This window comes from Salvelinus namaycush, chromosome 27 (genome assembly GCF_016432855.1).
Source record: "Salvelinus namaycush isolate Seneca chromosome 27, SaNama_1.0, whole genome shotgun sequence".
Classification (NCBI taxonomy): Eukaryota; Metazoa; Chordata; class Actinopteri; order Salmoniformes; family Salmonidae; genus Salvelinus; species Salvelinus namaycush.
The window spans coordinates 38998376-39020298 of NC_052333.1; the positions used below are offsets into that span (position 1 = coordinate 38998376).

At 44.0% G+C, this 21923-nt stretch overlaps 1 protein-coding gene across 1 annotated transcript; it reads right to left on the reverse strand.

Annotated features, from left to right (window-relative positions):
* Window positions 1–346: 346 nt before the first annotated feature.
* Window positions 347–12516, reverse strand: LOC120022616 (ephrin-A1-like). The gene is made up of 5 exons (XM_038966590.1): window positions 12228–12516; window positions 1942–2237; window positions 1282–1347; window positions 976–1056; window positions 347–760 (listed from the first exon to the last, which is right to left on the reverse strand). The coding sequence occupies exons 1-5, from the start codon at window positions 12323–12325 to the stop codon at window positions 636–638; spliced, it is 666 nt and encodes a 221-aa protein (XP_038822518.1). The 5' UTR covers window positions 12326–12516; the 3' UTR covers window positions 347–635.
* Between the last annotated feature and the right edge of the window lie 9407 nt (window positions 12517–21923).

Genomic DNA, 21923 nt, shown 5'->3' on the forward strand with positions numbered 1-21923 from the left:
AACACATTCCCTGCTTTCGTCGATGCTACATAGAGAAATAAATCACTTGGACATTTAGTGCCGCTCAATACCAATACAATTAACAGTACACAATAGTCAAGGTTGGAGTAGAATAGTTAGATACCGAAGAGATGATCGCTGTATTCTTTGGCTCAAAAGGTTAGAGAAGACGATGCACTAAATGCTGTTTTTTCTAATACAAATTCATATTAAACACAAACAGTTGTCCATTATAGGAAAGTCCATTAGCGTCGTCTTCAGTGATTGCTCTTCATCCATTCCAGTTTATGTTCCTCTTCATTTTTTCTTCCTCACTTTACCAAAATGAAATATTTTTGGGGGAGGAGTGTAAAAAAAAAAAAAAAATACTAACATTAAAGAGAACAAAATCTGTCCAGGAAATACTGACATCTTAAGAAAGGAGATAGTTTAATGCCTCCTCACAAAACTCAAACCAAAGTCTCACTCAGCACACTTAGTGAATGTGTGTCCATCTGTATTTACAACATTAAAAATGGCCCTCTCCCAGTGACCAGCACTTGGGCTTTGAGAACTGTCTTGTGTCTGTGGTTCCCCACAGACCAACTTCATTGTAGTCCCTCCAAGTCTATAGGATCTGTAGTTCTTTCAGAGTCTCACTGTAATGACAGTAATAATAAGACTGGCACCATCAATGAGAGGATGGAGAAGGACGCTGTAGAAACCGCTGAATTTGTCCGCACGCTTTTCTGGACATCTGGCAGGATTACCACTGGGTCATCTATATGGAGAAAATATAGAATATACATTAGTCCACGTTCACCCGGATTCCCAGACACAGGTTAATCCTAGTCCTGGATTGAAAAGCATGATCAATGAAGAATCGCCACTGAAATATAGTTTTAAGTATCATCCCTCCCAAACTTTCAGTCCTAGGGTCAAGTACGACTGGCCCATACAGAGTAAAACTGGTCCATGGTTTGGTCATTAACATACCTGCAGGCAGTCTGTTGGAGACGTTGTGTGCTCCACCCCCAGCTCCAGCTCTTCCAGTTGCAACCCTGGCCTCTTGAGATCCTGGATGAGAAAAAATAACAATCAATCCCCTCTGCCTTACTGCAGCCTGGAGCTAAAATCATCATCATCATTATCAAACAAAGGCTACATTCCAAATGGCACTCTATTCCCTATATAGTGCACTACTTTTGCCCCGGGCTTGGTTAAAAGTAGTTCACTATGGGACGCAGACAAAAGCCTATACAGTGCACTTCTCCACCCAACCACTAGGGCAGTGAAACTTACCATCAGCAGCTACGACGTCTACCCTGAGCCTGAGGCACTCCTGTCCGTGGTGGTGCAGAGGTTTGGCTGGAGAGGGGAAGGAACAAAGACAAGCGTTAATTACAGACAAACTAATGCACTTATCCTCCCATGTGGCCTCAATCCACCTCCACACACACACAGAAAGACATGAATATACACGCATGGACACACACGCGGCCTGCAGCCATCTGAGCAGGCGGAGTGTGTCCCGTCGCTCATCTAATTACAACACACTCAGGGTCACGGCATCGCCTCTCTCTGGGTGACTGGCCACCGGCTATCTGCTAGCTAGCATGTGCGCACTAATGCACAACATAGTATGCCAACAACACAGCATGCCAACATTCACTGAATGGTAACATAAGCCTTCAAGATGACTACTTGTTTGCCAAGGGTCATAAGGTCAAACTTTACGGTATACACTTCTACATCATCTGCAGTGCTTTTTCCATCACATTTTTCCTGATTTACGTGACATTTCACCCCACTCTCATTTTGACATTAGACTACTTTTGGGGTCTGAAAAAAATCTAACAAACGTTGACTTTGTCCCTTTAAGTTCTCTTACCAAATTCTCTAGAAAGAATTTATTCCCATGGATAAATAAAATGGTGGACTACCTGCTAGCTAGACACTTACAGATATAGTAGTAGTTCTCTCCCTGGCGGAACTCCTTGCCCAGGGTGAAGGGGGTGAAACGCTGGAACTTCTCGGAGAACTTCTCAGCGGCGTGGGGTGCGAAGGGGTGGCCGCACTCCCAGCGCATCTGGTCGTAGGACTGAGGCTTGCAAGCGTCGTAGTCCTCCCGCTCCACCATGTAGAGCACGTAGCGCTCAGCATCCTGCGATGCCACCTCGCCCAGCGGGTAGTGGGGGCACACGATGTCCAGGTAGTCGTTCAGCCGCACCTCCACCGCATAGTCGTCCCATAGGAACCTGAGGACGAAGAGCAAAGCGGGACGGAGGGGTGTTAGTCGAGTCACAAGTGGCATCGGGATTGATAAGTACGGCGATGGCTTACAACACAACTACCAAATTCGTGATTATGTATCGACCGGTGACGTGTGCCCCGGATTCAACAGGGGAAATCATGGAGGAGATGGAGAGGCATGAGCAGCAGGCAGGGAGAAAACACTAAGTGGGGAAGTGAGCTGGGTGGATGTGTGCATAAATATGGATGATTGTGGACAGCAGCAGCAGAAGCGCTGGGCTGTGCTGGGAGCTAATCCTGAGTGCACATTGATCCCGGCTCCCCCGGGAACCCAGCGATGTTTACAGAAAATTATTAGCATTCAGTCAGACACCGGGCCGGGAGATGAGTATCGACACTAAACTGCAGCCAGAGCTGCACACCAGGCCGTCACAGAGAAGGGTTGCAGAATGCCTAATCACAAACACACCGTCGCCCGAAAGAGTGAGATGCAGGAATGAGGAGGCCAGGTCTCTCCTGAACATTTCCCCTTTTCATTAAGGACAGACAGACGGACAGACACACAGGTCTGGTCCATGTCTGTTTCTGTCTCCTGCCACACTCCCCCTCGGGAAGCAGTCAGACTGTCTGCATGCCTCTCCTCCCTCCCTCCCTAGCTTCTTACAAAAGCAGTCCTAGGGTGGATTTACATTTGTAAAATATGTCTAGTGAGATCTATCTTTCTTCAACATAGGATTTGCAACTTTTCCACCCTACTAGCTTTGGATGTGATTCATGCTTCGTGTGTGAGTGCAGCTATTAGCATAATGTAAATGCCATAGTATATAGGCAAACAAAATAAGGGTAGCAATTCAAACTATACAGGAGCTTCTGATCTAAACCATATTGCAGTGTTGCAAACTTGATTAAATGTAATGATTCACAAATGTATGGATATTTTAAAAAGCCTTTCATTTTCCATTTGGCTAACAGACGAAAAAAATGTGGGTAATTATTTAGGGGACGTGTGGTGCGGGAAAACCCTCGTCTTTACACTGTTCCACTCGGAGGGGAGTATGTGGTGTAGATGTGTCACGCACTACCTCCGGAGGTAGTGTTGGAGACGTCTCTTTACACCACACAAGTATCTCTCCTGGACCTGGTTTGTGTCGTGTAAGGAGGTCCCATAGTTCCACCCCAGTAAAAAGCGCAGCCCTCCCAACCTCCTCCTCTTTCTTTACCGTCATTCTTTATTACAGAGATATGCATTCATCCCCATCCATCACCACACACCAACCTGGAGGGAGCAGTAGCTAGCTCTAGCGACCCCCCCCCCCACCACCACCAAGTGTTCAGTTACCCAAGATGTGCTTATCCATTACCATCTCCTCCTGCCTGAAACTGTCTGCATCACCAGGGTTCCTCAGAGTAACGGAGAAGTGGAGTAGAACTCACCCGGATTAAAATATTTTCGCTCCCGAATGTGTGTCTTAGATAGAACGTTGTTGCTTTTGCAATGAATACATGTGTAACTCTGCACTTGGGGTACTTTCACAAAGCCAGCTAGTGTGTGGTGTGTTATATCCACCCCATTTTACACCACGCAGCTCTGGTTGCTCCCTGGGGTTGGTAAATGCACATCTGCCAATGAAAACTCACCCTCGAGCCAAAATGGCTCCAATGTGATTTGTTTTTTGGGTTGAGAATTCCAGCTTCACCCCACGAAAGCAATGAATGCAACAAGTGACATTTGGGATGTGTTCCGGGGGGGGGGGGGGATGCTGGTGTGACAATGTCCATATGTGTGAGTAACGATCAAAGTGCATGAGCACAGAGAGGCCCCGTCGCTCATTGGCTGATGTCGTTGCTTGTTGCCGGTGGACCCCCTGGTTAAAAAGGACAGACGCTATGGCTACAAACTCCAAGCCCCCTTAGTGCCCACTGACCCTCCCCTCCAGCACAACCCTCTCTGCCTCCCCGCTTCACTGCTTTCTCTCAATGCAGATGGCCAGATTAACGGCACTGTGACAAGAGTAGTGTTGGGCCGGTCAAAAGAGCAACTGTTTCTCTCCGTATTCTAAATGGAAGCCATTTACTACCATCTAGCTGCATAATAGTAGCATATTAAGCAAACACAGTGATTATTATTCCACTGGCTGTGCTCTAGGACAGTTTAGTGCTTATCTGTCTGGCCGCCACACACTGTTTACAAGTTCTGCTGTAGAGTGGTCACTCACAATTCCAGCTAAATCAATAATACTATTGAGCAAACATGTTTGTATGCTGTGCTTGACCTAGTATCCTCCTCAAACAGTAACCACACGACCGAGGACGCACACACGCTAAGCACGCACATGCTGACTCCCCCCCACCCCATGTGTTCATCAAAAGGGGGGTGCAATTAAAACACAAAAAGGGGTATTAAAGTCACCCTGGAGGGGAGTAATTATGCTTCCCCTCGCCCCACCCTGCCCCCTCGGGCTGAGAGTGAGGGGAAGGGGGAGCCATCAGAATAAGAGGGACAGGGGCCTTTAGCTGCGAATGGCTTTGATCTGTGTTAAACTTTGTGTGCGAGTGTTGCGGTTGCTTCATCAATGCCACCGTTTCATACAGTGGTACCATTTCACACCCTCATCTGATGGAATATATCACGAACCAAAATGAACAGGGGGATGAATGCACACCCCCGAGGGGCCCTTTTATTAATTGTAAATAGTTTAATTATCCCCGGGGGGCTTTTGTCTTCTATGCCTTGGCATTAAAGGGTCCTCAGCATCCGGACTGATTAAAGGCACTTCAAATAATGCCTATGTAAAACATTGTCACCATTACTCTGACAAACTAAAACAGCTTCACTCTTCCTTTCAGTGTCCATATTGAAAATGGTGCCTGAATTGTCTCTCACTATGGTTACAGAGCTGATTAATACTCCCGGTTGTTGCTGGGATGCTCAGTTAACGACATCAATGTTTAGCACCTGAGCAGAAAATTACTACAGGGAGGGGGGTGACATTCTCTGCTTATGGATGACTTGTGGCACTATGACAGATAATGCAACTATGTTTGTGTGTGTATTGGGTCTGCTGAGGAATCTCTGTGTTTTTTATTTTTTTTATTTTTTTATTTCACCTTTATTTAACCAGGTAGGCTAGTTGAGAACAAGTTCTCATTTGCAACTGCGACCGTGTGTGTGTGTGTGTGTGATAAGGGTGGATAATGAACGACATCGATAGCAGACAGCCAGCCATGGATGTCGTGGTTCTGCGTCGGTGTCTGTCTGTGTGTTGTGTCTAGTGAAAATTACACTCCAGACTGTTCGAGCCTCTTCCTCTCCTCCAGAGTGAATTATTGATGTATTAGAGCCTATTCAGGGGCAGGAACCTAATCTCTCCACTTTAATCTCTCTGGCCAGTCTTTTACTTTCTTCTTCACCTCCACCCCCTCCCTCTTTCATCTCTGCACTCTACCGCCCTGTGGAATGTGGGACCTCTGAGGGGAGGAGGGCTCGCTCAGGATCAAAGGTTGGGCAATCGCAGTCAGCACCAGAGGGTCTTGTACACACACAGTCAGCAAGTGACGTGCTGCTCCCGTGCATTTAAAAGCCCAGAGATGGATGTTGTGTGGAGAATCACCTGCTTTGAGGTTCCATTTTAGTCCATTTAAAAGCACATGAGGTTCCACCAGCTGACAAGCTCACAACACCTGACCACTGTGACACCCCAGAACAATCACCATCAGAACCCTACTACTCACCCTGATAGAGTGAGACCCATGTTAGTCTAGAGCCATCGGATGAGTGGATCGGAATGCCGGAGGCCGCCTAATCGGCTCGTCCAAGCCCGGATTATTGGGTGGAGCAGCGGCTGAGCTCGGGTCCATTGAGCGGCACCAGACTCTGCCTAATACAAGGGCTTAGAGCCGACACCGAGGCCCAGAGAGGGGGGACAGGAGTGAGGGAAAGAGGGGAAAAAGGGTGGGGTGGGGCCTTGGGTCCATTGTTCCAAAACAGAGAGGGGGTATTACTGTGTGTGTGCACATAAGACCATAGAGGGAAAATGAGGTGTTAAAAAAAGAGCGATGAAAGACATGGGTGAAAGGGGAGGCATTTCTTTCTGAATGTATCCTCTGGAAAACAGTTATCCTCTGGAAAACAGTTAAGAGATTGAGAGCCACTCTGAAATACAAGTCCGGCTGTGGTATATTGCTGGTTCACGTTTTTCTACACAGCTACATTTCTTTCATTTCATCTCTCCATCCATCTCTGTCAGGTCTCCCCACCCTCTCCCTGTCTGTCTTTCATCACTCAATAAGCCCAATAGGTCCCTATTTCATTCCAACCCCTCCCCTGCTCCTAGTACTCGCCGAACCAATCAGAGCCAGCCTTGTTGGAATGCCAACCTTACGAGTTTGTGTCCCAACGTTTATAGAGAGGCTAGCACAGTTAATAGAAACAAGAATGGCCCAACTCTTAGCCCCTCCCTCTTAACACAATATTCAGAGGCGCAGGTTCATTCTTGGGTTGTGTTGACTTCTGTCATCAATCTCTCCTTTCTCTGTCATTTTACCTTTGTCCATTGTTCATTCTGACAGCACCCCTGGCCAAAGATTTTAACTCCTTCCCTCCAACACAAAGTAACCCCAGAGTCCACCAGCAACATAATCGCCTTATCTTGGACAACCGCGGGAGTTAGATGAATAGGTGTGCTCTTTCCAACTGTCCAACACAGTCCCCAGAGTCATTTGTACTTCTGCAAGAGCCTGACCAAAAAGGTCACCACTGAAATTACATTTATCAAGAGGCAAATATCTGTGCTAGGAAAATCGATTTCCGTAAGATAAACCTTGTTTTTTTTTGTTTTTTTTATCTTTATGTCCCCAATCCTCGCTCAGTTGAGCCTCGTAGCGTAATGAATTCCACCGAGAGTATAATAGTCTGTGAAGATTGACCATTGTTTGTCTGCCAGTGGCATTGAGACTGTACAAGTACGTTTGGCTGAGATGTTCTATTCAATGCACAGGTCAGCATTACACATCTTTACCTCCAGGGGGCACTAGTAACTGGAGCAGTGTGTGAGCGAGAGAGTGGCCCATACTGTAGACGAGTGACAATATGCGTGCAATCGCTGTGGGAACAAGTTAACAACCAAAGTCCATCCATTTCACCATGACAGACACACAATGACCCTTATTTACACAAAATTACACACATAATTCCCCGTTTTCAGAGACAATAAATCACCCCCATGGGAGATCCATACACACATTCTCCTACACACTTCATTACAAATGCATGGATACACACAAAGACAATGACTATGTAGCTGGACAAGTCTGAACACACACAGTTCCATGTTTATCATATTACTACATCTGTTTATCAGGAAAGTATTTTATACTCAGTATTTGGTGTTGAAAGGTTGTAAAACATTGAGGAGGTGGAGAAGACACACACCTTATCAAACAACCGATCACTATCCATCAAATTACTCAATGGCAGGAGACAAATTGTCTTGATTTCTGAAATGACCCTGAGAAAATGTAATCAACTCCTCAGTGTGTAGCATAAGTAATTAGTACAAGGTTCGGTGGTTGCCTGTGTGTGAGAAAGGTATTGTTTATTGTGTAGGCAGGATATGCCATTTCCCGGGAAAAGACTAGGCCAGGAAGCTCACACTCGTAGAGAAACATGTACATACTACCCCCGTGAAAACCTTTGCCCTGATTCACCATCTTCCTGTACTCAATACAATTTAGAACCTTCTGTCTCCCACCCAGACAGACAACAGTGAAGATTATTGAAGAAATATATAATAAAATCGGCTGACCTGCCATTATGGTCGTCGAGGTAAAGTCTGCTTAACTGATGATTACCAACTATAATACTGCCTACACACCCCAACGACCATTGAGCCGATCGCAGCAGATCACCAGTAGTCTGTAATCTCAGCGTGTTTTCCTCCGATTCCAATTTACTAGACAGAGATTAGGGAGAAGATTATGGGACTTGGGGGAGATGGAGAAACAGAGAATGAGTGGGGATGGAAGAGACATTCCCAGAAATGACTAGAAAGGGGGTGGAAAAAGATGGGAACAATATGGGATTCGAGAGAAAAGAGGAAAACTGCCCTTTTTCGCAGAAAAGAGCGATACAATTTAGATTGTCTAAGCAATGTAGAAATCCCTCATCTCGCACACCACCTACTGTCACCCGAAGATGTGGCTAGCCAACCCTTTTTCTCTCTCGCCACACACACACACACACCTTTGTTTTTCTCAATTTCACTCCTTTCAGAGTGGCAGAGCAGAGTTCTCAGACTGGTTTAACCACTTCCATTGCCCCATGAAAAAACACAGAGAAAAGCATACAGAATGAGAGAACAACTGAAAGAGGGGGCGAAATTGCTCGAGTTCGTTGAAAACCCCATGGCGGTTAGTGGAGGGGAAAGCTTGACGGAGAGGTAAAGCTGAGAGAAAGAGGGCAAAGTGCCTAGTGGCGAATGGCTATGGGTGCCAAAAACAATTTTAAAAAATGTACACACTTAGCCTTCTTTCCTCCTTCCCCCTTTTAGAGAAGGAGAGTAGGAGTTGAGGAAATAAATGGACTGAAAAGAGGTAGCATGTAAAGTTGAGATAAAAGGTGGAGAGAGAGCAGAGGGGGACCCAGAGCCAGGAGGAAGAATGAATCTCCCTGAGGCAGTTCCAAAGCCGTGTGAAGAGGGGAGGCCTGAGTGGCGGCCAGCATTCAGAGACCACCGCAGTGACAGAATGACTGACAGACTGATAGAGGCAATGGCACTTCATCACCGTGTGCACTCTGACCCCCAATCAGTCACACCAGTTACTATTCTGTTCTGAGGCACTCTGTGAAGAGAATTCCCCCAATTTGTATGGGAAGCACTACAAAAACAGCCAAATTGTCTGGACAATGCTTGCAAAAATCACTCATATGGGTGAAACTTACCATAACAATCATTAATTCAATGCAAATACACCATAAAAATAAAAATAAAACTTATTTGGATGATATGCACTATAGAGCGATAAGTCATTAGTATGAAAATATCCCAGAGCTCATTTGGGCAAAAAAAAAGCAAAACATTAATGAAGAAGATTAAACCCCCAAAAAAGATTAAATGTGCATCGAGAAAAAGCGATTACGTTGGAAATATGTGATGAGAAAAAGCCATTAAGTTGGAAAAGAGGTGTAAATAAAGTGGAAAATATACTAAACAGAGAGAATGTTCACTCTAGCATGAGGGAGTGAGGAAAGAGTTAACATTGAACACGTCGAACTTTCTGCCACTGAATCAGCTTGAACAGGAATGAGGAAGGAGGCGGTGGAGAGAGGGAGAGACAGGTACAGGGAGAAGGAAGAGGGAGGTTTACTCGTGCTCTGTCGGGGGGGGGGGGGGGGGGGGGGGGGATGTGTTTTACCCAGAGAAGGGGCACGCTGAATGAGTAGGCTACAGTATAGCTTAACTTTGGGGTTATTAAGTCCATAGAGCACTATAGACAATGTTAACATCAATCACAGAAATGCAGTGCAGCAGTGTGTAAGCGTGGAAGTCTGGTTTAATGCGTGTGTGTGTGTGTTTAACATCAATCACAGAAATGCAGTGCGTAAGCGTGGAAGTCTGGTTTAATGCATGCGTGTGTGTGTGTGTGTGTGTGTGTGTGTGTGTGTGTGTGTGTGTGTGTGTGTGTGTGTGTGTGTGTGTGTGTGTGTGAGCCAGTGAGTCAGTCAGTGATTTAGGAGCTGGTGCCAGAACACACTGCCTCCCGCATGGGACACACCCTTCACACAGACACGTACACACACATACGGACACACAGAGAGAGCAACTCTATACTGATAGAGCAACTTTTGGGAACCAATGTGAATGATTAAGCCCTTCTTAACCTCAGATCAAGCTTGCAGGTTGACACGTATAGGCGCACACACACACAACAACCCAGCCAATGCACTGTCAGATCTTAGTTGGACTGAAACACAGTGGTAGTTCGCTCACTAGCAGCCGCGACCTTGCAGTCAACATGCCCCAAGGCACACACACACACGATACACACACCAATGCATAGTAGAGCATCTGTAACAGACACACACACAGATTATTCCATATAGGGAAGCAGACACCTAACTGACCGAGATGATAAGTCTGTTGTCAATTAGATTAAACTATAGCGTTCTAATCAAGACTACTGATTGATAGGCCACACAAACTGGGGGAGAGAGGGAGGGCGTCAACACAAAAAAAGGACTGATAGAGGCAAACAAATCAACAACAGACGTGCATGAAGCAGCAGTTGGGAGGGCGGGAAACAGATTGAGAGAAAACCAAGAAAATAAGAGAATTAATGAAAAAAACATTCTCTCCCGAACTCTCCTTTACTTCTGCGAATGTGAGATTAAGTGCTGCCAGAGGGAGAGATTTAGTGCAGATATCCAGTAAAAATAGCAAGTGTGGGGATTAAGCGTTTATTTGCAGAAATGACGATCATTGTTGTCCCTGCATTGACGTAACACGCTTACATCTGGGACTGTCTCTGAGATTATGACATGGATGTGTTTCTGAGAACAATGACTGCAGTGGCACTGCCTTATGGGAAATCTCCATGGATCACAGCAAGAGGAGAAACTAAGTTTAGTACTGTAGGAATGTGAATGTATTTGTGTGTGTGTGTGTGTGTGTGTGTGTCTACAAGACAGGACGTGTTTGCATACAAGTGAGAGTGTATGTCTTGCTGTGATTGATTGGGCCTTTGCTTTGTTTGTATGTGTGATTGAATGAGTTTGTGCCAGTGTGTTTTTATCTAAGTGTGCGTTTCAACCTCACCCTCCAACACGTTCCCAACTTTTCACCCCAACCACCATCAACCATAACTCGAATTGACCTCCATCTATTCAGAGTAGTCTCCAAACTCCAACAATTTGGGCTTCAATCTCTCCTTCCCAAGCTATCCATCTCACTCCCATAATATGACCTACTGGGCAGGCTTCAAGTTACCTCCTCTGTCTCATTACACCATTATTCCTCATCTTGCCACCTAAAATATGAACCTTCATATGTCTCCCTGTACTGTCCCGTCAGCCCCATCGTAGATCCAGTGATTTAGTGGACAGACAGAGACAGGCATAATGAAAATGGAGATAAACGCCATCAGAGAGAATGGATTTTGCAACCGATATTTCTACACCACACTGACGGACTCACACCTTTAAACCAACACGGACATATTCCACTGCTCTCCTCGAGAATGTACTACCAAGGTCAAGTCTCTGGGTGACTGTTATAACGCCTTTGTCAACAATAGGAAATGTTATTATTACTGATTATCACAAATATTACATTTAATAACTAATAGTCGCAAGTCTTGGTGTTAAGGCAGTGCTAATAATAACGCACCCCCCAATCCATAACCATCTGTCCTTGAAAGTGGTGTAATTTAGACCGTAGCCTATCAATACATCAGATTAATGGCATAACTGTGTGTAACTACCAACTCCTTCCAAGCGGGTAGACGGACAAATTGTAGAAAAGTTTCCAACAGGCAGTAGTGAAGCCAGTGACCAAGAAGATACTGTAACTGCCATGTATTATAATAACAACAGTGGCCAGCTGCATATATGCATCTCCATCAGATTCAGTAGAATCGGTATGTAAACCAGTTGAGGAAGTAGGCTACAACGCATTTAAATACCCCTGAACAATCACATTAATGCAGTTCACCAACAGGTTTAGGCTATTGCATAGTCATCGATATGCACAGACATAAACAGTTAGGCTACTGTAGCATTGTTGCGTACAGGCTAGCTAGCCGACAATCATTTCAGCAAATCATGAAAGTAACAATCACAGCTGCAGATAGATGTTACTACCTTGTTGCACAGCTGCCAATAGATTGCATCTTATTACTTCGTTGCACTTGCGAATCGGATTTGCTAAACTGTTACAAATGAACGGTAATGAAAAAGAATGACTAAAAAAACCTAGGCGATCACAAACAGTTGAACTTACTTGGTGTTTGTTCTATTCCAATATACGCTGTGCCTTTCTGCAGATGCAAACCAAGCGCACAGACTCCCAACGAAGCACAGGCTCCAGACCAAATCCATTGTGGAGTGAGGAGGATGCGTGCAGAGAAAAGCCGGTGAGTCTAGCAGACAAATGAAACTTTGGAAAATGTCTATGCGTCCGTTAACGAGTAGGTTGTTCACTCAGGAAATTGACTTACGCAAGCAATAGCTTTAAAAAGAGAAAGGACAAATACGAAGCACTCGGCAATAATTACACAGGGTTGTTTCAATTAAGCTCAGCCCGCAGTGAATGAACAACAACTTGCGTGATTTCTAGTTTTGTGGAACGCCTACTATCGTTAATCACGCCCCATTAGGATTGAGAACCAATGGGAGGACAAAGCGCCTAGTTTTTCCACCTCTTGTTTGTTAGACGCGAGATGCACGCCCTCTGTGGTACAGGTCGAAGAGGGGAATTTCAAATACGTTTTAGGGCCTATTCTATTGACGATTTATTTTTCCAGACTTATTCGCAGTAGGGACTACGTCAATATCGATGACATGATTTTCGCAGAATCAAACGACCCAATCTGAGGGAAGTAAATTGTATAATAGCTTTCCAACACTACCACTCTATGGTGGTCATTTAACACAGGGTTTCCCAAACTTTAGGCTAAATGCGTAGCAAATGGCACCCCATGTCCTATAAAGTGCACTGGCCAAAAGTAGTACACTATCTAGGGAATAGGGTGCCATTGGGATGCAAATTACGTTCTATTCTTGATTCTCATTCCTCAATTTCAGTGATTGGTTTTGTGTAGGTCTGGTGACATTGCCAACATGACATAGGCCCATAGACATAACATTTAACTGGGGATTTACTGTTGCAGTATTTGACATGCTATCCGATTAGCGTATATTACTTACAATGACATGTTACATTTAAGCGAGACATTAAATCCAAACTATCCGATTAGCGCATATTACCTACAGTGACAGGTTACATTTAAGCGAGACATTAAATCCAAACTATCCCATTAGCGCATATTACCTACAATGACAAGTTACATTTAAGTGAGACATTAAATCCAAACAATCCCATTAGCGCATATTACTTACAATGACAGGTTACATTTAAGTGAGACATTAATAAACCAATTAGGCACATTTGGGCAGTCTTGATACACATTTTTGAACAGAAATGCAATGGTTCATTGCATCAGTCTAAAAGTTTGCACATACACTGCTGCCATCTAGTGGCCAAAATCTAAATTGCAGCTGGGCTGGAATAATACATGATGGCCTTTCTCTTGCATTTCAAAGATGATGGTACAAAAAAAATACAAAAGAATGGTTGGTTTTTTCTTTGTATTATCTTGTACCAGATCTATTGTGTTAAATTATCCTACATTTCTTTCACATTTCCACAAACTTCAAAGTGTTTCCTTTCAAATGGTACCAAGAATATGCATATCCTTGCTTCAGGGCCTGAGTCACAGGCAGTTAGATTTGGGTATGTCATTTTAGGCGAAAATTGAAAAAAAGGGTTCGTTCCTGAAGAGGTTTAAAAATCAGGATTGGTGGGTCTCCTGTGGGACGGTTGAGCTAATGTAGGATTTATACCTGTGTTCTCTGTCTGTTTGTTGCTAGTTCGTCGTGTTCGTTCAAGCTAACCAGCGGTTTCCTGTCAGCTCCTATAGTTTCGCAGCCTCTCTTTCCTCGTCCTCCTGGTTTTTGACCTCTGCTTGTCCTGACCCTGTACCCGCCCGCCTGACCTCTCTGCCTGTCCCTGAGTCTGCCTGCCATCCTGTACCGTTGCTCCACCTCTGGAGTACTAAACTCTGTCTGTCCCTGACCCTGACCCTGACCCATACATTATTTTGGATACTGTATAGGAAAAGAGCTTTGTTTGGTTAGTTTATGCCCAATTCGAGGTTGGGGTCCTTACATTTCACTTCCACTCAGATAGCAATAAGATAACCACCTTGGGAAGACCCTACTGTATGTAGTAGGCCTACATTGCAAACGTAAACACTTTACCTACCTCATTTAGCAAAGTGAAATAGTCTGACAGGTAGGCAACATTACCTTTTAATCCTCACAGTTTCTTTCTAATTTCAACCAATGGGAATATGAAGTATCACACAAGGCACCACTGCACAAATGCACATGGATACTGGTATATCTGTTAAATTCTAGATAGGTTCTATTCTAGGCCTAATACAGATATAACTTGATTTTAGCATTTATGAATAACACTTTCGTTCCATTAGATGCATTTTTAAGAATCACTTTTTGCATTTGTTCTTTGTCTCACTCTGAGGAAGATGAGTGGGAGAGAGCTTACTGTCAACGTAATTGAGTTTTGCATCGCAAGTGAGGGAAATTGCACTGGCAAAGCTTTTAACGTGCCGTAAGAACTCATGTCAAAACATCATCCATACCATACATACGAGAGGACTTTTTCATAACTTATCCTCCTTCTGACACTGAGGTGTGAATTGAACAGAGAGATGAATGGGATAAAGGTTGCCAAAGTCTTTCTAAAGCTTTCTTTGTCAAACCTACACAATCTTTTCCACAAAAGAAATCCACACACCGCAACTTCAGAAACACACTTGAAGTACAATGTAAATATACAGTACCAGTCAAAAAATTTGACACACCTACTCATTCAAGAGGTTTTCTTTATTTGAACTTTTTTCTACATTGTAGAATAATAGTGAAGACATCAAAACTATGAAATAACACATATGGAATCATATAGTAGCCAAAAAAGTGTTAAACAAATCAAAATATATTTTACATTTTAGATTCTTCTAAGTAGCCACCGTTTGCCTTGAAGACAGCTTTGCACACTCTTGACATTCTCTCAACCATCTTCACCTGGAATGCTTTTCCAACAGTCTTAAAGGAGTTGACACATATGCTGAGCACTTGTTGGTTGCTTTTCCTTCACTCTGCGGTCCAACTCATCCCAAACCATCTCAATTGGTTTGAGGTCGGGTGATTGTGGAGGCCAGGTCATCTAATGCAGCACTCCGTCACTCTCCTTCTTGGTCAAATAGCCCATACACAGCCTGGAGGTGCGTTGGGTCATTGTCCTATTTTAAAAAAAATAATAGTCCCACTTAAGCGCGAACCAGATGGGATGGCGTTTCGCTGCAGAATGCTGTGGTAGCCATGCTGGTTAAGTGTCCCTTGAATTCTAAATAAATCACAGACAGTGTCACCAGCAAAGCACCCCCACATCATCACACCTCCTCCTCCATGCTTCACGGTGGGAACCACACATGCGCAGATCATCCGTTCACCTACTATGCGTGTTACAAAGACACGGCGGTTGGAACCAAAAATCTCACATTTTGACTCATCAGAACAAAGGACAGATTTCCACCGGTCTAATGTCCATTGCTCGTGTTTCTTGGCCCAAGCAAGTCTCTTCTTATTGGTGCCCTTTAGTCGTGGTTTATTTGCAGTAATTCGACCATGAAGGGCTGATTCACGCAGTCTCCTCTGAACAGTTGATGTTTATTTGGGTTGCAATTTCTGAGGCTGGTAACTCTAATGAACTTATCTTCTGCAGCTGAGGTAACTCTGGGTCTTCCTTTCCTGTGGCGGTCCTCATGAGAGCCAGTTTCATCATAGTTCTTGATGGTTTTTGCAACTGCACTTGAAGAAACTTTCAAAGTTCTTGAAATTTTCCACATTGACCGACCTTCTTGTCTTAAAGTAATGATGGACTGACATTTCTCTTTGGTAATTTGAGCTGTTGCTTGCCATAATATGGACGGTCTTTTACCAAATAGGGCTATCTCCTGTATACCACCCCTACTTTGTCACAACACAACCGATTGGCTCAAACGCATTAAGAAGGAAAGAAATTCCACAAATGAACTTTTAACAAGGCACACATGTTAATTGAAATGTATTCCAGGCAGTAACGGATTTAGGTATAGGCGACATGGGCAACCGCCCGGGAAAAAAATCAGAATGGTGACATTTGCGCGATCGGTTTTCTATCGCTCGTTTGCACGTCACGTCAATGATATCATGTCACCGTGTGGGACTGTGGGTCAATTAACCTTGTTGGAGTGGGCACCCTGATTCTAGTTTGTGAGCTAGGCATGCTACTGCCTGGGAAGGTCTCCCACTCAGAACGTACGAGATGTGGAAGGGGGTGGAGGTAGGTTGACCTCAGGTCTCCCCACTGGAAGCCCGAGGTAGAGGGAGCGGGGGAATCTATCAAATGCGCATCAGTCACACTACGAAATGCTACTAAATAAACCACAAGTCATTCATAATACTGTGAATATATAGTTTCACAGACATGTTGTTGCATTCTTTTCTGGTTTGTGTGAAATGGTTAAAAGAATGATATAAAGACAGTCTGCACACCACCAAGGTGAATTGGTTTAGTCTTGACTCTTGGTTGACAGTGTTGGGGGATGGGTAATGTAGTCTTGACTCTTGGTTGACAGTGTTGGGGGATGGGTAATGTAGTCTTGACTCTTGGTTGACAGTGTTGGGGGATGGGTAATGCAGTCTTGACTCTTGGTTGACAGTGTTGGGGGATGGGTAATGTAGTCTTGACTCTTGGTTGACAGTGTTGGGGGATGGGTAATGTATTGACTCTCGAATGCCAAATCAAAACAAATGTGTTTATATTTGCCTTTGTTACTTCTTTTTGATACTTATGAGTCTTATTTTTGTATATATTTTTATTTATATAGTTTTAAATGTTATGATCATTTATTTGTGTAAATGACATGTTAACACAATGTTTATACTAGACTAATTACAATGTTGCTTCACACATAAGAGCAATTGAATATAAAGTGTTACCCAAAAGAATAACAATTCCATTTACCCTACACCATTTATGCTGCTATGTCATTTCAGACATAGGCCTATCTTTATTCATTTTTCACTCTTGCGCTATACCTGTCAGAAACACACAAAAAACATTTACACTTATAGATACATACACTGTGTCCCAAATGGCACCTTATTCTTTATATAGTGTACTACTTTTGAACAGATCCCTATGGGGGCCATTTGATTTTTCTTGGCCTTTCTATGACTTATCAGACAGTGACCCAGACAGACCATTTTCTGCTCCTTGGAATCGGTGGCGGTGTGGATGACTCCTGGAATAGGTGGCTGTGCGGATGACTCCTGGAATAGGTGGCTGTGCGGATAACTCCTGGCTCACCTTGATGATGATGACATCCCCAGTCTGGTGCCTGATGGGTCCCGATTAGCAGCAGCTCACAGGGTCATTAGCTCTATATTTACCAGATCCACAGGCTGAACTTAATCTGTCAGTCACCTGCAGTGGACTCACAGGTAGCTAAATGCAGAGTTCCTTCTCCTTGGGAGTTTGCGGATCATTCCGGGGATGTTGTATGCCTGTCTGCCTCCCTGTACTGTGAATCCCAGTGGGCTAACAGGTAGCTAAATGCAAATAGCTTAAAACAAAGGAAGTACTGCATGACGGGTTGTTTTGTATAATAGCGCTAGTTCTGGAGTTCTACTGCCAGCATGGCTCATTGGTCAGAATGCAATGATTGAAGGTGAGGTATACCTTGGGGTTTTACGTCTCGTTCCCGGGGATGTTGATTGCTCCCTCCCTCCCTCCCTCCCTCCCTCCCTCCCTCCCTCCCTCCCTCCCTCCCTCCCTCCCTCCCTCCCTCCCTCCCTCCCTCCCTCCCTCCCTCCCTCCCTCCCAGTACTGTGAATACCAATGGTTTTAGCCTGAGCTGCCATTGTACAACGACATTAACATCATGGAAATGAGCGAACGTGTGAACGGCACACGGCCCAGTGTGTCCAGTGGATGTCCTGTTATGGGCCTCCATGGGATGCTGCCGCTCGAATAAAAACACAACGACTAGATTCTATTTCTATGACTGCCCTGCTGTTACTCTAATGGGTAATTAGAGTAACAGCAGAACAATGCTTCCCATTGCTTGTCCTGGATGGGATCTGTATATTGAGTTCCTTTTCTGGAACCAAAAAAAGTGTTTGAAAGTGAAGTGTTTGGAATTTAGCATCTACAAGTCATCTTATTTTGGTTTTTAACATAGATCTGTAAAGATACGACACCCATCCACTTCCTTGCTAATGCTGCACCTTCACAAACAGAATGGGGTTACAGAGGAACAAGCATAGCCAATATACTATATAGCCTATCTATGGGAACACTTGTTCCTGCTATTTTTGTCCTTATTCTAGCACCAATGCTAAATTGCTCTCAACTCTCCTAAGGCAGCGGAAAGCAAACAGTGGTAAATGATTAGTGGTGGCTAGTCATGCAATAAAGCCTTAGTGAATAATAGTGAATAATCAGTGAGTGAACACCTATAAGCTACAGCAACAGTTAAGTTGTTAATGCCCTGGTTAATTATAAGAGGGTGAAATGAGTGGCTCATTATAGTGAGCGGAAGTAAATGATCAGTGGGCTGCCAGAGGAGGGTTGTGCTCAGGTAAACCTATTAAGACGACACATCTCAGTCAGAGGTCTCACGGTGAGCTCAGCACTCTGTGTGCTCTCAGGCTTAAGAGCACATAAAGAAATAGACCCGGGCAGAGGAACAAAGGACAACGGAGGAGAGGAGGAGGAGGAGGAGAGGAGCAGGATTGAGGCAAAATGCAAACACAGTGTTAGGTAACCAGAGCTTTCTCTGAGCAACACAGGGATTGAGAGAGAAAAAAAGTGAGCGAGGAAGAGTGAGGCTCAAGAGATAGAGCAGGTTGAGAAGAGTAAAGAAAAGATGTAAAGAGATGTAAACCAAAAAGATGCAGAAAGGAGTGAAGAAGAGAGATGGAGCGAGGGAGGGATACCAAGAGACCAAAAGGGAGGGAGTGAGCGAGAGATTGTGACATAAATAGACCGTAAACAGATTACGGAATGGAAAGGACTGGTGAAAAGAAGGAGACACACAAACGCAAGTAAACAAAGCAAGAAAGGAAGGAGGAATAAAGAGAAAATAAACTGCCAGAGCACACTGGCAGTAGTCCTCAATAGCTACTTCAATATGTATGAGAGAGTTTCCCCTGCTAGTAGACACTATATGACAAGGATAAGATAGGGAGAGGGAAGAAAGAGAGGGAAAAAGAGAAGGAGGAGGATAGGGAATTCAGGTTTTCATGAAAAGGGACTCTTACTCCATTCCAGTCACAAGACGTTTCTACATGTCCAAGAGATAATCAGGAACAAGAGACCACCCAGAAGCCTTGTTTACAACCCCCTGTGTTTCCCTGACACAACAAAACAACAAGCTCTGAGTGCAGGAGCCCAACTCAAACAACCTGCCCACCAAATTACAACACTACGCTGTCGCCAAACAAAACAACTACATCATTATGATAACACAACGTAAACGTCCTCGCTCCATTACACATGCACAAAAGTATATAGCCAACGAAACCGCCACAAGGCCTGAAAATTGAAAATGTCACTGAATGTGCAGATTCAGAACACCTTTCTACAGAAGAAGATAGTGGTGAAAGTGAGCTATACTGTAATTGCAGTACTTTCTGAGCTTTCGAAAGCCACAACTCGTGAGTTTGAAACGTGCACCTGCATGGGCTCTGAGAGAAGCCAGCCATAGTCAGACCTGCAGAAGATAGACTGCGCTTCTCATGCTGTCAGCCCCTAGGATGCTGCTGAAACAGCCCATGCGTGTCCCAAATGGAACCCTATTTAGTGCACTATTGTTGACCAGGGCACATTGGGTTCTGGCTAAAAGTAGTGCACTACATAGTGAATAGGGTGTCATTTGAGATGCGTAACAACCCTGCTTTCTCTCATTACCTCAGAAAAATGTAGAAACACAAGCCACAGCAGCTCTCCTCCCAATAGAACAGCGATCTGTCTAGTGTACCCAGACCTCTGTGACATTGACATCCTCCCACAATACTATGGGGGAGAAGAGACTTGAGACTGACACTTCCAGAGAACAGCGCGATCTGTCATATTGACGGGGACAGTGACTGACTCCGGGTCAGTTACATTCCCATTCCATGACATTCTTGTCCACTTCCTCTGACAGATGTGATGTGAAATAATGTCCCAACAACAAAAAGTTACAACTTGCAACTTATTGTGCTGACTGACAGTGAATTCAGTAAACATGGATAGATGAGGAATGATACCCAATTGTCATACTTGAGTAAAAGTAAAGATAACTTAATAGGAAATGACTCAAGTAAAAGTGAAAGTCACTTTTGGTTTTTTGGTTTTAAATATACTTAAACATCAAAACTAACTGTAATTGCAAAAATGTACTTAAGTATCAAAAGTAAAAGTAAAAGTATAAATCATTTCAAATTCCTTATATTAAGCAAACCAGATGGAACTATTTTTCATGTTTTTTTTTTATTACTGATAGCCAGGGGCAAACTCCAACACTCAGACATCATACAGAAATAAAGTATTTGTGTTTAGTGAGTTCGACAGATCAGAGGCAGTAGAGATGACCAGGGAAGTTCTCTTGATAAGTGTGTGAATTGTACCATTTCTGTCCTGCTAAGAATTCAAAATGTAATGAGTACTTTTGGGGGTCGGGAAAATGTATGGAGTAAAACGTACATAATTTTCATTAGGAATGTAGTGAAGTAAAAGTAAAAGTTGTCAAAAATATGAATACTAAAGTAAAGTACAGATACCCAAAAAATTACTTAAGTAATACTTTAAAGTATTTTACTTAAGTACTTTACAACACTGGATATGACGGAAGCCTGAAATATGAATGGAAATAGAATCTTCATGTAATCACAGCATCAAAAGTTTGGAGTATACAACCGGCAAATACAAGTGTAAAGAAGGGTGGTGTGCATGTGTTTAGTCTGTTTACGGACACGTGTTTGTGTGAGTATACAGCATGTGTGTGTGTGGTCCAGGCCGCCCTTAAAGCAGTTGCACTATGGCCTCGGTACTACACCCTGTCAGTGTGCCGTACTAAAAATCAGCTTAACTTCCATTAACCCACCCTCCATTCACCATGGCACATGCTGCCACTCTCCATCTCCCTCGTTACTTAAGAGAATGAGAAAATTAATTTTACAACCCCTGACATTTTCTCTCTTTCTCTTCACATCAACAGCCACGGCACACTCCACTACTCCCTCTCTCCTCCTCTTAAGAAAATAAGGAAAGGGAATGAGCGAGGAATTTAATTTTATTGCCCCTCTCCCTTTCCCTTTCCCTCCTTCTCCCCATTATTGACAAGGGCTCGTATCCAAAGCAGCATGCTCCATCATTCTCCTTCTTCCTCATTACTTAAAAGAAGGGAGGAGAAAATGAATTTTAGAGCTCCGGGCCCCTATCTGTCTCTTCACCCCCACCCCTCACCACTCAGCCCCCCTCTCATTATTCGAAGTGGCATGCCAGTCCCCCCGCTCTTCTCATTACTTAACCGAAAGATTGGAAAATCATTTCACTGCCTCTTTCCTTTCTTCCTCCATTCTGCTCTCCACCATTTCTCCACCAAGCCCACACTGGTTCCATTGTCTCTTTCTCTTACACTCCTAAGGAGGAAAAATAGATATATTTTACAGCACCCCCCTCCATCCCCTTGTAAAGAAGTGCCACACTTCGCATTTATTTTTTCTGCCGCTTTTCACATTAAAAGAGGGAAAAATATATGTATGGCACACCTCTTCTTCGTCACTGTGCTGCTGCTTCCACCCT

Coding starts and splice junctions, on each gene's coding strand:
- LOC120022616 (XM_038966590.1), bottom strand. CDS start 12,325: ATGGATTTGGTCTGGAGCCTGTGCTTCGTTGGGAGTCTGTGCGCTTGG. Junction 1,348..1,941: donor AGAGAACTACTACTATATCT/GTAAGTGTCTAG, acceptor TCCCCTCTCCAG/CCAAACCTCTGCACCACCAC. Junction 1,057..1,281: donor AGACGTCGTAGCTGCTGATG/GTAAGTTTCACT, acceptor TTTCTCATCCAG/GATCTCAAGAGGCCAGGGTT.